General features: G+C 39.1%; 1 protein-coding gene across 5 annotated transcripts in view; it reads left to right on the top strand.

Moving 5' to 3' along the window:
• Nucleotides 1-1377: 1377 nt before the first annotated feature.
• KIF6 (kinesin family member 6) overlaps nt 1378-14861 on the top strand; it is a 157065-nt gene continuing 143581 nt past the window's right edge. For 3 of the 5 annotated variants that reach the window (XM_054062613.1, XM_054062611.1, XM_054062609.1), the window contains exons 1-3: nt 1378-1493; nt 2405-2511; nt 7140-7214. In XM_054062613.1, coding sequence (XP_053918588.1) covers nt 1428-1493; nt 2405-2511; nt 7140-7214 — 248 coding nt within the window. In that variant the 5' untranslated portion in view covers nt 1378-1427. Of the gene's footprint in view, nt 1494-2404; nt 2512-7139; nt 7215-14861 lie in introns of those variants that run through there. The other 2 variants (XM_054062612.1, XM_054062614.1) reach the window with 2 other exon arrangements.

The raw sequence follows: 14861 nt of genomic DNA, 5'->3' as shown, positions 1-14861 counted from the left end.
AAAAAATCAAACATTAGTTTAATTAATACTTTTATTAGGCTTTGAATGTACAGAATAGTTTCTGTCCTTATATCATAGAATCATAGAATAGTTTGGGTTGGAAGGGACCTTAAATATCATCTAGTTCCAATCCTGCTGCTATGGGCCAGGACACCTCCCACTAGATCAGGCTGCCCAAGGCCCCATCCAACCTGGCCTTGAACTCCTCCAGGGATGGGGCATCCACAACTTCCATGGGCAACCTGTTCCAGTGTCTCGCCACTGTCATGGCGAAGAAGTTCTTCTTTATGTCTAGCCTAAATCTGCCTCTCTCCAGTTTATACCCATTACCCATCATCCTACCACTACAAGCCTTTGTGTGCAGTCCTTCCCCAGCTTTCTTGTCAGCCCCTTTCAGGTAGTGGAAGGCCACTATAAGGTCTCCTCAGAGCCTTCTCCGGGCTGAACAGACCCAACTCTCTCAGCCTGTCCTCGTAGCAGAGGTGCTCCAGCCCTCCAATCATCTTTGTAGCCCTCCTCTGGACCTGTTCCAACAGCTTCATAACCTTCTTGTGTTGAGTGTTCCAGAACTGGACACAATACAGCAAGTGGGATCTAACAAGAGAGGAACAGAGGGGCAGAATCACCTCCCTCGACCTGCTGGCCACGCTTCTTTTGATGCAGCTCTGGATACAGTTGCCCTTCTGGGCTGCGAGTGCACATTGTTGGCTCATGTTGAGCTTCTCATTGACCAGCACCCACAAGTGCTTCGCTGCAGGGCTGCTCTCAATCATATCATTCCCCATTCTGTATTAAAACGTGGTTGCCCCGACCAAGGTGTAGGACCTTGCACTCGGCCTTGTTGAGCTTCATGAGGTTCTCAGAGCCCCACTTCTCCAGCCCGTCCAGGTATCTCTGGAGGACATCCCGTCCTTCCACTGTGGCAACTGCACCACTCAGCTTGGTTCCATCTGCAGCTTTGCTGAGGGTGTACTCGAACTCCATGTCAATATCATTGATGAAGATATTAAACAGCACTGGTCCCAGTATGGGCCTCTGAGGGACACCGCTTGTCACAGTTCTCTATCTGGGCATTGAGCCATTGACCACTACTCTCTCAATCTGACCATCCAGTCAGTTTCTTACCCACTGACCAGCCCACCCATCAATATCTCTCCAATACATACCTGCAGGTATTATTTTGGTCATTTATATGAGGAAATACCATTAATGGCCACACTGGCAGCCACCCACCTGCAGCAAGGCTGGGCAGCCACCCCTCCCTCCCCCTCCAGGGACCGGACAGGCCACCTGGCGGAGCGGGAACCGAACCTGGGTCCCCGAGAGGGGGGGCGGCCGCCTCTCCGCACGCCGGGTAGCGCTGGGTGCCGCGCCGGCTGTTGCTAAGCGGGCGGTGCCGCCGGCTGCCCCGGGGCTCGGCGGCAGCGATGGTGCAGGAAACCATCCGGGTGTACGCGCGGCTGAAGCCGCTGGGCAGGCGGCAGCAGGCGGGGGTAGGACGGGGGGCCAGCTGCCGGGCGGGGAGCGGGGCGAGGCGAAGGGCGTCCCGTGGGCTTGCGAGATGCGGGGGCTCGGGCCGGGTAGTGGCAATGCCCGTGACTTTGACCGTGACCTCCCCTGCAAAGAGACCCTTCTGAGAGCAGAAGGGTTCATACGTGATCGGGTGCTGTTCTCCGAAGCCTTAGGAAGTTAATGAACCCACGAAGCACGGGAGCTTAGACTTGCAGTTACTGGGGGAGGGAACGAAGAACTTCTTTCCTGCCTTGTTGTCAAGGGAAAGGCTCCACGGGAAAAAAAACATTTGATGCTGGTCCCTGGGTTTGTGCAGTTCAGCGCTGTTCTGGACATGGGAGGGGAACGCGTAACTCCCAGTATTTAGCTGTGCTTGCAAGGGATAATAAAGATAATGAAAGTGTTACTCAGAAATCGTGCATTTAGATCTCTTCACTGTTGTCTTGTTGTAAAACAGCTCCTACTCATTCTGTCATAGTCTTTCCTAATACATTCTTCCAGGTTTTTTGGAGGCAAATAGAAGTCATGCGTTGTTTAGTAATAGCTTAGGTATTAAAGTGGTTTAGTAAGCAAATTATATCAAAAAGGCCGTTTCTGTTTCAAATCTTATGGTAGTGTTTACATGGTAACAAACAGAATAGTGTTTGTGCTTGCTTTGTTGTATAAGAGCTGAAGGAGGATCTGCTCATGTATTAAAGCCTTTTGAAGTAGGCAGAACTATTCTGGTTTGCTATGTTGTTTTGACATTCTGATTACCCATGGTACACAACAAATACATGGGAAGGTTTTCTTCAGGCAGTTACAGGTGCGAAACTTATGTACATGTTAGACCTAAGGGCTATGCTCTCCTCTTAGTAACGTTATTTTCTTAATTCATATCCATCTTTATTAGATTTATTCAGTTGATGATGAGAAATCTCTGCCCAGTCTGGAGATTATCGTACCACATGATTTAGCAGATGGGTTCATCAATAATAAACGAGAGAGCTACAAATTCAAGTAAGTAAAAGCCTTATCTTTGTAACTTCTGCCTTTACTGATGGATATCACTGTGTAGTGATATAGGTCTAAAGAACCTGGAAAAGCCTATTCTTAAAGCCTATTCTTAAAATCAAGGTTTGGTATACATAGTTTTTTTTAATGCAACTCCATTGACAAAAGGAATGCTCCAGATCTGCATTTGAACGACATTTAATAAAGCTGGGGGGTGGGAGGAGGTGTTCCTATCCATTGCAACTCATAGATCTCTAGGGTATTTATCTAGTATTTATCTAGATGATAAATACTCATCTCATTTATCAGCTTTTTTACAGGTTTTTTTTAATTTGCATATGAAAACTGAATGCAGGACTGTGTGTTCTCTTGTGATCTAATGACTTGGCATAAGCTGCCTAAAGATGTCTTGATGTAACAACCTCTGTTTAGAAACTGTGTTTCAAATATAGCCAAAACACAGTAAAGAAAAAAAAAAAAAAGATGCAGTTGAAAGAAACAAAACCATGATTGTAGAATGTAAATAGTTTTTAGAAACTAAAAACAAGTGCCAGCAATATCAATCAAATAGTTTTATCTTTTCAACAGAAAACTTGGAGGCAACATTTTAAAATTTTGATTATGAAGAAAGCCAGATGTATAAACATCTATAATTACTAGTTTGAGGTTGTCATTTTCCAAGTTGAATAATCATTATTTGTTTATAATACCAAGTCAAGTAAAGTGGTTGCTCTATGCTGTTAAACAAAAAGAGACCCAGAGAAACATTTGCGGCTCAGGCTGATGTCATTTTACGTCGGTTAAGGAAATCTGTTCGCTTGGGAAGAGAGGAGCTGCCCTCTCCAACTAGATTAATATTCAAAACTAGCTTAGGTCCCAGGTGCTCAAGCCAGCTGTAATGAATGCTGATATTTTTTTCTGATCTTATAATTTATTAAAAAGTCTGTAGAGATGGATTTTGAGAAACATTATGCCTTATTATTCTTAAGACAATGCAAAAATAATGCTATGGCGCAAGCACTTCTTTTTCCTTCATAAAACTCATACTTTTCTGCAGTTTGTCTATCCTGGTCAACTCAAATGTTATTCTCCCTTGTTCTTAATTTCTTATATGAGAATCAAACACAATTATTTGAATGACTTGACTGATTAAGGGTTAGCAGGATAGAATATAAGGTCGGACAAAATAAAAACCCCTTAGAATGTGTCTATAACCATTTTTTTTAACAAATTAAGAAAATTGACTACTGTCACCTTCGAAATAGTTCCCTTCTGAGTTGACACTCAGCTGCATACAGTGCTGCCAACATTGAAAGCAATTCTGCAGATCATTTCCTGAAAGGCTGTTGAGGATCTCCGTCATTTTTACGTTCTTCTACTGACAAAGAATGGGTTCTTTTGAGCACCGACTTGATCTTTAGGAGAGGTAAAAGTCTCAGGGAGACAGGGCAGGTGCTTAAGCACAGTGATGTTGTTATTAGCTAAAAACTGCTTCACAGACAATGCATTGTGGGCTGGTGCGTTGTCTTGGCCCAAAATCCACCAATTTCTCCACCTTTCTGGACGTATCCTTTTTACATGTTCATGCAATTTCATCAAGACTTCAATTTAATACAATTGATTTGTTTTCTGGCCACTGGGAACCTATTCCCCCATCACAATACACTGGATATCAGAGAAAACAATCAACATGGCTGTGAACTTCAAATGACTCGTGTGCATTTTTTGATCTCGGAGATGTTGTTGACTTCCACTGCACTGACTTGTTTTCCAGATCATATGTAAATATCCAAGTTTCATCAGAAGTAATTACTGAATTCAACATATCTGGTTCATCTTCCATGTGTTGCAAAATGTTCAAACACAAGTCCTTGCCATATTCTTTTTATTCGTCTGTCAGCATTTTTGGAACCATTTCTGCACAAGCCTTTTTCATGTTCAGTTCTTCCATTAGAATGTGTTGAACATTTGCATGTCCAAATGAACTTTCTCAGCTACTGTTTGGGCTCTGAACCTTCTGTCTTTTCAAATCACATCTCACACTTTTTCAATGATGTCATTGGTAACTGCTGTGTGTGGGCAGCCTTAAGGATCATGATCTTTCATGCTTTCTCTGCCTTCCGAAAACCATTTGTCCCATTCAAAAATGCATGCATGAGACAGGCACTGTTCACTGTAAGATTCAGTCAATAACTGAAAAGTGTCTATCACAGATTTCTTCAGTTTCACGAGAAACTTGATGTTAATACAGTGAGCACTCTTGCACACCAACATTTTCTAAACAATGGTAAGAAAACATCTATATTTGAACACACATTCATTCATACTTAGTGAAGCAACCAAGTGGAGCCTTGTCTCATTGTGACCAGTTAGAACATGTTCTATAACCATTTCTTTGTCTTTCCTCTCCCACTCTTGGTTCCTGAGGTATGGGGTTGTTCTCGTATGGGGTTGTTCTCATTTTTTATTTTGTTTTGGACCTCTTATATTCCTCTATACTTTGTGTACCACATTTTTCTGTGATTTTCTGTGATTTTTTCTGGGATTTCACTGCGTAATCCCTTGTGGTCCGTGGTGCCTTTCTGTGTATCTGATGTCCATAGCCCCCTTCTATATAACCTGCGAAGTCCCGTGTGAGTATACAGTTCTAGATAGGAGGGACAATTCAGCAGGGCACAAGCAGTCCAGGGGGACTCTGGATTGTAGTAACGACAAATTCCTAATGTATGGCTAAAGAGCCAGTTAGAGGAAAATCTCTGCTGCACTCCTTCTTTGCAACCATGGAAGAACTGATTAGGGATGTGAAACCCGGGGGAGTCTTGGTTGCAGTGGCCATGAGATAGTCAAATTGAGGATCCTAAGAGAAGAGATAAATGGAAAAAGCAGTATCGCAACCCTGGACTTACGACAGCAGACTTTGGACTCTTCAGGGATCTCCTTGAAGAATCTTTGAGGCGCAGGCCTGAAGAGAAGTCCATGAGAGCCGGCTGATTTTCAAGAATTACTTGCTCCAAGCTCAAGAACAACCCATCCTGATGAGCAGGAAATGATGAAAAAGCAGCAGGAGGCCTGTGTGGATGAGCAAGTAGCTCCTGACTAAAGGCAAATGTAAAAATGAAGTAAGTGTACAAGAGGTAAGAGCAGGGTCACGTGAACTTGGAGTGCTGTCTGATAAATGAAATTGGGAATGCCTACGTAAGTGCACAGTGAGGGGTGCTGGAAATGAGCTGGGCTCAGAGCATTGTCAGTTGCCAGTCACTAGTGGTGTAATCAATACTGTGATTCAGTACTGTTTAGCATTAATGACTTGCGTGATGAGACTGGGTGAAGCTTCCAAGTTCACAGAAAATATGAAACTGTGAGGAGTTGTTGGCACACCAGATAGTTGTGCTGCCACTTAGAGGGACCTGAAGAGGCTGGAGAAATCAGCCAATAGGAAATTCATGAAGTTCAACAAAATAAAATGCCAAGTCCTGCTCCTAGTGAGGAATAACCAAGACAAGCTTAGGGTTGACTGAAAACAGATTAGCAAAAAGAACCTGGAGTCCTGGTAGACAAAATGGTGAACGTGAGTCAGCGATACAGCATTTGCAGCAAAGGCGGCCAATAGCCTCTGGGCTGCATTAGGCAGAATGTCACCAGCAGGTCAAAGAAGTTGATTCTTCCCTTCTAGTCACGACCAGTGAAATCACATCTGGAGTTCTGCATCCAGTTCTGGGCTCTAGCAAACGGATGCAAAGATGATTAAAGAACTGGAGTATCTGACGTGGGAGGAGAGGCTGAGCAACCTGGGACTGTTTATCCTGGAAAAGAGAAGGCCCAAAGGGATCTTACCAATGTGCATAACACCTGGAAGGGAAGCAGGGAATAAAGAAGATGGAACCAAATGCTTCTCAGTGGTGCCCAGTGACAGGATGAGAGTTAATGGCCAGAAATTGAAATATAGTAAATAGAAAAGAAAACCTCTTTACTGGGGCAGGGTGGAGGGGTGGGGGATCAAATGCTGGAAGAGGTTGCCCAGAGAGGTTGTGGAGCCTCCATGTATGGATACACTTAAAACATGACTGTACAGACCCCTGCTCTAGCTTTCTTTTGAGTAAGGGGGTTGAAGCACATGGTTCTTCAACCCTGAAGTATTCTTTGATTCTGTAGGACAAATGCAGTTACTTTATATAGGAAGCAGCAAAACCTAGATTGAATTAAATATCTCCTTGTGACTTACAGTCACTGTGCAGCAGAATGAAGGCAGCAGTTAGGAAAAAGTGGGAGCCTGGCTATACTGGTGGGATGCTGTATTTGGTTATAGTGTAATCTATTTATCTAGGTTTCAATGTGGTGCCAGTTACAAACACTGATTCTCTTGATAAATTTAAAATACGATTTATTTTTTTCTAAGCCACATCATTTTATCAGAGGATTTTATTGTACAGATCTTGTCAAAGCAGCACTGTGTAAAGCCTATTTATGTACGATAGCACAACAGCATGCTGTGGTTAAGACTACAGGGAAAACATTGTACTATGTTATGTAAGCCTAATGATGTAAACATTGACTATTAAAAACACAAACAAAAATGTATGAATCAAGTAGTGTTTTAAGATTCTGAGCAATTATTCTTTGCTTTATATTTTCAGATTTCATAAAATTTTTGATCAAGAGGCCAAACAAGATGTGGTTTTTGACAACATTGCCAAACCAGTAGCAGAATGGTACGTTGTTGATCTTGCGAGTAATCAGGGTAATACAGAGTCAAAAGTAGCTTTCATTGTATTATTTGGAGGAGATGTAGTAAGTGTTTGTCTTACTGTAGCAAAAGTGGATTGATGTTTTAATTTCCTAAATACTGACATGTCTGAACCTAGGAGATATGTAACAGTCCCCTGAGAATTTTGTGTATGGTAAGATTCCATCATTAACTCCTAAAACAGCACTGCTACTGTTTTTTGTTGCATTGGCATAGAAACTCATGCCTAATTAGGTTTTTTGTCTATAATATAAGCTCACTTCACTTAGAAAAGTATTCCCTATATGGTTCCATGAAGAGGTAAATCTAATGGATATCTTAATCTCCCTGTTTAGTTTTCAGTAAGTTAGGGACACTCATGAATTAATATGTGTGGAGATGATAGTCTCAAATTTTGCCCTCATAATTTTTGTCTTAATGTATAGAACAGTGATCTTGGCACTGGTTTTGTTTTTCTCCTTCATGTAATAACCAAACAATGCTCATATTTTAGAGTTTGCAAAGGCAAACATTTAAGACTCAAGCAGAATTTCTGCATGATATTTGTTTGTCCATCCAACTTACTGCTCAGAATGCAAACCTGTAATGAATTGGGGCACATTAATTTAGGTACCAACATTGCTCATTTGTTATCTGACCCATTCATTGGTTTAAGCTATGATCTGCAAGTTATTCTTCAGCCTATTGCACTATCTCGTGTTCTGCACTGTAGGAAAACAGACATCCTCAGTTGGACACTCAGTCTCTCTCAAATTGTTACTTCAATCTGTTATAAAATTATATCAAGCTCTTTACAATTTTATTTTCTTGATTTCCCCCTCTATTATAGAATCATAGAATGAATCATGCAATTGTAGAATGGTTTGGGTTGGAAGGGACCTTAAAGATCATCTACTTCCAACGCCCATGCCATAGGCAGGGACACTTCCCACCAGACCAGGCTGCTCAAGGCCCCATCCAACCTGTCCTTGAACACCTCCAGGGATGGGGCATCCACAGTTTCCCTTGGCAGCCTGTTCCAGTGCCTCACCACCCTCATTGTGAAGAATTTCTTCCTAATCTCTAATCTAAATCTTCCTCTTTCCAACTTAAAGCCATTTACCCTCATCCTATCACTACATGCCTTTGTAAAAACTCCCTCTCCAGCTTTTTGTATGCCCCCTTCAGGTACTGGAAGGCTGTTATAAGGTCTCCTCAGAGCCTTCTCTTCTCCAGTCTGAATAACCTGAACTGTCTTAGCCTGTCCTCATAGCAGAGATGCTCCAGTCCTCTAATCATCTTCTTGGCCCTCCTCTAGACCCATTCCAACAGTTCCATATCCTTCTTATGTTGAAGATTCCAGAACTGAACACAATACTCCAGATGGGATCTCATAAGAGCAGAGTAGAGGGAGAGAATTACCTCCCTCACCCTGCTGGCCACGCTTCTTTTGATGCAACCCAGGATACAGTTGGCCTTCTGGGCTATAGGCGCACATTGCCAGCTTATGTCAAGCTTCTCATCAATGAGCACCCCCAAGTCCTTCTCTGCGGGACTACTCTCAATCATGTCATTCCCCATCCTGTATTTTGAAACCACGGATTGCTCCAACCCGGGTGTAGGACCTAGCACTTGGCCTTGTTGAATCTTATGAGGTTGAACCTTATGAGGTTCAACAAGGGATTATTTTCTTTAAAATATATTATCTTTAAAAGAGATTATCTTCTTTAACATCCACCATAAAGAAGAAGGGTAATTGACAGTGAAAATGAAGAACCAGTGAATTCAAAATTTCACTAGAATAATTTAAATATGCTTTAAAAAAAATTGTGTGCACTCCTTTCACCCAAAAGGGATTTCTTTGCTTGTCTGACTTTATAACATATAGTTTCTGGTTAACTCATTTACTTGAATATTTCTGAATTTAATGGTGACTGCAGACAAAGACTTCTGTATCTTATTTGGCTGTGTTTGAAAAGAGAAGGGTTAAAACTCTCGTTGCTACATGCTATGGATTGAATTATACCCAACAAAACCTCAGAGTATCAAAGCTAACGAGCAACAGACTGACTGACTATTTTTTTTTTCCTTTGGAATCTTTGGCTAGAAAATGGAAAGGTTTTCCAGTTGAATATTTCACCTATACAGTGTTCTAATAAACAGGAAGTGGTATTGTTTTCCTTTGTTTCAGTGTTGGCCGATGCAAGATTTTGATACATCATTTTGCTCCATTATATAGAGTTTAGTTTTAATTTTTAGAGATTTTTAAATACTTAAATCTATTAAAATCAGTGGTGTTTAGGCATACAATTATCTCCAAACAACTGAGTCTTTAATGCTAAAATTGATTTATAAAATCATTCCTAACTGAACCAAGTATTAAAGCTTGTATTCCAACTGAGGTTTTTATTTTTATTGATAATACTGAAGGATAAAATAGCTTTTGTTCTTATAGCAGAGTAGGCTGTCCCTGGAGTATGTTCTTGTTTCTCTCCTCTTCCTCCATTTTTACAAAAAAATTTGGATTTCAAAATGTCAACGTTCTCTTGCAGGGAAAAACTGTTGAAAATGCACTCATTTCTATTGTTGGAGTCACTTTAGTAAGAGAGCAGTTTTTGCCTGTGCATTGCCAGGGAAAAGAAAGTAGCAGAAAAGTATCAATGAAATAGTTGAGTGACATTTTGAGGCTTTTTGCCATGCATACTTAGAGACATGAGAAAATTCAGTTAGACTCAAATGCTCATGAAAAAAAATCCTGGGCATTGTTTAAACTAAAACCAGCAATGCAGTGTTCAGGATTCTAAAATCTTTCTTGTTTGTTCGTGGATGGATGGAAATTGAATGCAACTTCCCCCCCCCCCCCCCCCCCCTTTTCAAGTAAGCTTTCTTTGATGTTGGGCCACTACTTTTCTCTCTTTAAGTCCAGTTATATTGTCATCTTGCCTGTGGTTTCAGAGGCACCAGACATGAGTTCATTTAATTTGCTTCTTCAGTCAAAAGTGGCAGCCTCTGCAACCCATTACAAGCATGTGACTTGCTTGATTTTTTTAAAATGTTATTTTGTTAATGTTTGAGTCATCTCTTACTTAGCTTCTTTATATACTTTATTCTTTTAATTTTAAATATATCTTATATTCTTCATTTTTTTTTTGTGCAGAGCCAACTTGATCTTTAAGAAACAGCAACACTAATTCTATTACTTTATCAAAAACTAGACAAAATTGCTAATATCCTTTTTTTACATTTTGGTATCAATTGAGTATTGCTTTAACAGCTGAACAAGTTTACTCTTACAATGCTTATCAGTGTTATGATAATGAATGCACCTAGAAATTAAGTCAAAATTCTCGGTGCTTTGGAATTAGTTTAGCTTTCAGTTATAATATGGCCAATGTTTTGTCTTGATTTATTGAAAATGACTTTGAAAATGTTTTCTCGTCTGATATATCATGAAAATAAGAATCAGCTCAGCTGTTCATAAATCTAATGGCAATTACCTATGTTTTTTTTTGAAAGATATGATAGCCTCTGGGACAATACTCCCATTGCTGCAGATTTTAGTTTTTTCTCATGTGATGTGTTTATCCTAAGAATTAGCATCCTTAATATACAAACTACTTCCCTTTACTCTTTTCTGTTTTCTTCTTATGCTTATTCTTACAGAAAATGTAGTCAAAATATTTTGCAGAACAGCATCATTATAATCTTGATTATATTTTGCAATGTCCCTCTTTCCAGTTTTAGAAAATATTTTACGAGTAATTGAAAATATTTGGAAAACATATTTACATCATTAGATGACAAAGCCACAGGATGTAGACTAAACATCCTAATAGGATATTTCTAGCTTTACTGAATATGCACATAAAAATACAGTGACCATCGTTTGCTTTTCTGATTTTGGTTTGTGTGTTTTGGGTTTTTTTTTTGTCTTCCTACTTAATTTTGTGAATAAAATGATACAAAAAAAGTATTTGGACCTGTTGTTTTTAGCTTGTTTGGGGCTTTTGGGCTTTTCTTTAATTTTGTGGTGGTGTTTTTTTTCTCTCTCTCATTAACAGCTCAAGGATTTGTGTTTTACTATGTATTCAAATCAAATAAATATATACACATTTCTTCAAACTAAGGAAATTTCAGTAGTTTGTATAAGGATTCCAGTTTTCTCTCAAATTTTGCTCTCCATTTGGCTGTCTAAACTAGAGTAATGCTGACTATTCTTCGATAGAATTGTGATTTAATAGTTGCTCGGAATTTTGAACCAACAGATAAGAAATTGCTTGAAACATGAAATCTGACTTAGTATACAAGGTTTTGTAATAAATAAATTATTTTATTTCTTACAAATAAAAGATTCCAAATAAACTGACATCCGCCTTTGAACATCATAGAGATTCTTAAAAACTTTAGATTCTTAATTCTGTTTTTTTTAATCTTTCTTCATTATTTTCAAAGCTAATTAGTAGGCACAGATAGAAGTCATCTATTTACAGCAAAATGAACATCTTTTTAATTTTGTTGGAAGCCCTTATCATATACAATACCTTAGTACACATTTCTTCTAGCAAGAGGAATGTGGAATTAGCAGGGCTATTCTTTTGATAGTACTTAATTTAGAGACTTTGTCATGCTTTGAAATGTGATGCAATTTGTATTTTCCTTGTGATGTAGACCTTAAATTATGGAAAAAAAAAATGAAGTCCACATATTGAAATCTTACAATAATTTGATTTTACGTAGAGAAACACATAGCTCCTTTAACTTTGTCATAGGTCTTTCATAGCCTCTGTAATTTCTATTATTGTATAAAGTTATTACGCAAACTTTGGCTTCATGCGGATGTTTGGCTGTTGGGGAAAAGATCATTATTGTGCAATTGGAATTCCAGATTATTTTTTTTACTTTATTTTTACTTTTGTATAATTTGGAATACAAGAGCTTTTTTGAGTATTTAACAGTATAATTACACACACGCGACGTGTAAGATGTTTAAAATAGTTTAACAAGGTTTGTAAAAGTGCAAACTGTCTTCAGGAAGATTTTAAACTATTACAGAAGGAAATATATCTGTCAGGAGAACAGAAAAGTAAAAGTGAGTCATAATTATTTATTCGTTATATAATAGCCAGAACCTACTATTAAATCAGTCATTTGTTGGTTTGCTCTCAAAAAAAAAACCTACGAAGAACTATTTTCCATTCTAAAGAAATAACACCTTAAAGGAATTGCATAGAACTAATCCTTTTGAGGGGTCAAATAAAGCACCTTTTTAATGAGGAGGCTTGAAACAGGTACTTACCTCTCTCTCCTCTCTCTCTCTGGTTCCATGATGAAATAATCTGAACCGATTTCCTTAGAAAATACACTAACCTTTCATTCTGTTTTGGACTTTTCTTTCTTGGGCATTCCAAAAACCTTGCTTACAACTATGTATCTGCCTATGCGTATGTCATGTATAAGAAGCTATTTCTCCACTCTTTTATCCACATTCCCTTCCCCCTATCCCTCCTTTCTTTTTAGGCTTGTTTACTGATGCTGCAGCATGTTGCCTCTGTATTTGTACATACTGTGGGCTGGTACAGCAGGTTGCTGTGTGCCCTAATAGGAAAGACTGTTTCCAACTCAGTGAGCTCAATGAAGACTTGTACAGCTTTTATACAGTGATGTCAATATACTTGTCAGCTCACTTAAGTTGTAATATAAAAAGATTGAATGACAAAAATGGTCTAAGACCCTTGTGATACAAGTCCATGACTTGCGCAGTGACTCCTCAACCAAGTTAAAACCTCTTATTTTCATCAGCATTACACAATACTTGCTAAAAAGGTCAAAGCTGGCCTTTCTAAAAATGCTTGTTAAATCTTCATGTTAATAAGAGTAAAATGAAGAATGCCCAATAGAACAACTATGCTTTAGTAGTAGAGGGGTTGTTTTTCTGTAATTTTATTAAGGTGCAGTCATCAGGCCTGTGAAGTCTGAATGAGAAGTCTGTCTTGCAATAGGAATTAAGTGTCAGAGCACACAAATATTCATCCTTGCTGTGATGACTTTTGGTATTCTGCAGAAGTTGCATTTACCAGTTGCTGAGACAAGATTTCCACATTTTTCTGTAATACCTGCCAATGTCAAAAACTTTAGAACCAGGTAGTTACAATTTCTTTGTCTTTTTTATAATGAGGTTTGGAGTGACATAAAAGGAATCCGAGCACTCTGACTTCCCTGAAGAAGACTGTCATATTGATGGTTGTAAAACTGATTCTATGATTCTAGCATGAAGTAGAGCAGAGTTGGTAGCAGTTTGTAGCACATTTTCAGGGACTGATAAGGACTGTTTACTTCTTCCTTCTGCTGATTCTATTTGAATTATCCCTGCTACTAACAAATTAGAATAATTAGGTCAGAAGGGATCTGTGTAGCTCATTGGTCCAATATCCCAAACAAAGCAGTTCTAGCTTGAAGATTAGATCAGGTTGCTCAGATCCTTGTCTAATAGAGCTTTGAAAATGTCCAAAGATGGGGACACAACCCATCACAATCCCACAACCCATCTAGGCACCATCTAGGCATCTCTTCCAGGGCTTAACTATTCCCATTGTGAAGAACGTTTTCCTTATACCCACTTGAAATCTTCCCTTTTCCAGTTTGTGACCACTGCCTCTTGGCCTGTCACTGTAAGCCCCTGAGAAGAGTCTGAGTCTGTCTCTGTAACAATTCATTGCATAATAGAAGGTGGTAATTAGGTACGTGTATAGCTTCCTCTTCTCTGGCTTGATAAAAAACACCTCCGTTGACTTTGCCTTATGTGTAATGTACGCCAGGCTGAACGAGCTTGTTCTGTCAAGACTCACTCTAGTTTCTTTATAGCATTCTGCTTCTCCTGGGGATTCCAAAACTGGACACAGAACTCAGGGGGGAGAGTTTGTTTTAATTTTTTGCAAATTTGGGTGGTAACTGTTGTGTTTGATTTAGCAAAAGTGGTGTAACAGCAGAGGAAGTATAGTTCTCTGTTATACTTTATCCTAAGCCTGCCTGCAGTTTCATTAGCTATGAGCACAGAAACAAATAAAAACTTCTGTGTCCATAAACTTTAAATAGAACAAATGATCTTTGCTCGAAATTAAAACAAAATATAGTCAGAAAACCCAACCACAATAAAACAACCTCAGTCTGCTTTCAACCTCTGTCTACACTCACTGGGCTTTATACCAGTATTTGTATTGTCTCGACATTCAAGGACAAAGTACTGAATGATCTTTTAAACTGTAGTAGCTACCTATAAATTGTCTGGGTCTCACTTGAGGATTTTCTCACTTGAGGAATGTTAAGCACTTGTAAACATAACATATCTATAAATTTAAGTGGAACTGCTTGCATGAGTTAGACTTTTGTACCATACCCTTTATTTAGGAATTGAACATCTTTCAGGCATGAAGCAAGTCAGTTGTGTGACTGAAAATGCTAGTACACAACTCTGTGTACTATTTAAATAGGGATCTAAAATGATTTTTTAAATGAAAAGTTGATTTCTCACTGTGCATGTTTTTAAATAGTCACAAATTATGAATAAGTTAGAAAGTGCCAGTTAACAGATAACTGAGAGAAAAATTGAGTGGAAAAAAGCATGTATCCTTGCTCT

Source organism: Cuculus canorus, chromosome 3 (assembly GCF_017976375.1).
Source record: "Cuculus canorus isolate bCucCan1 chromosome 3, bCucCan1.pri, whole genome shotgun sequence".
Classification (NCBI taxonomy): domain Eukaryota; kingdom Metazoa; phylum Chordata; class Aves; order Cuculiformes; family Cuculidae; genus Cuculus; species Cuculus canorus.
The sequence above is the reverse complement of the archived record's forward strand: the minus strand, read 5'-3'. Positions and strand labels throughout refer to the sequence as shown.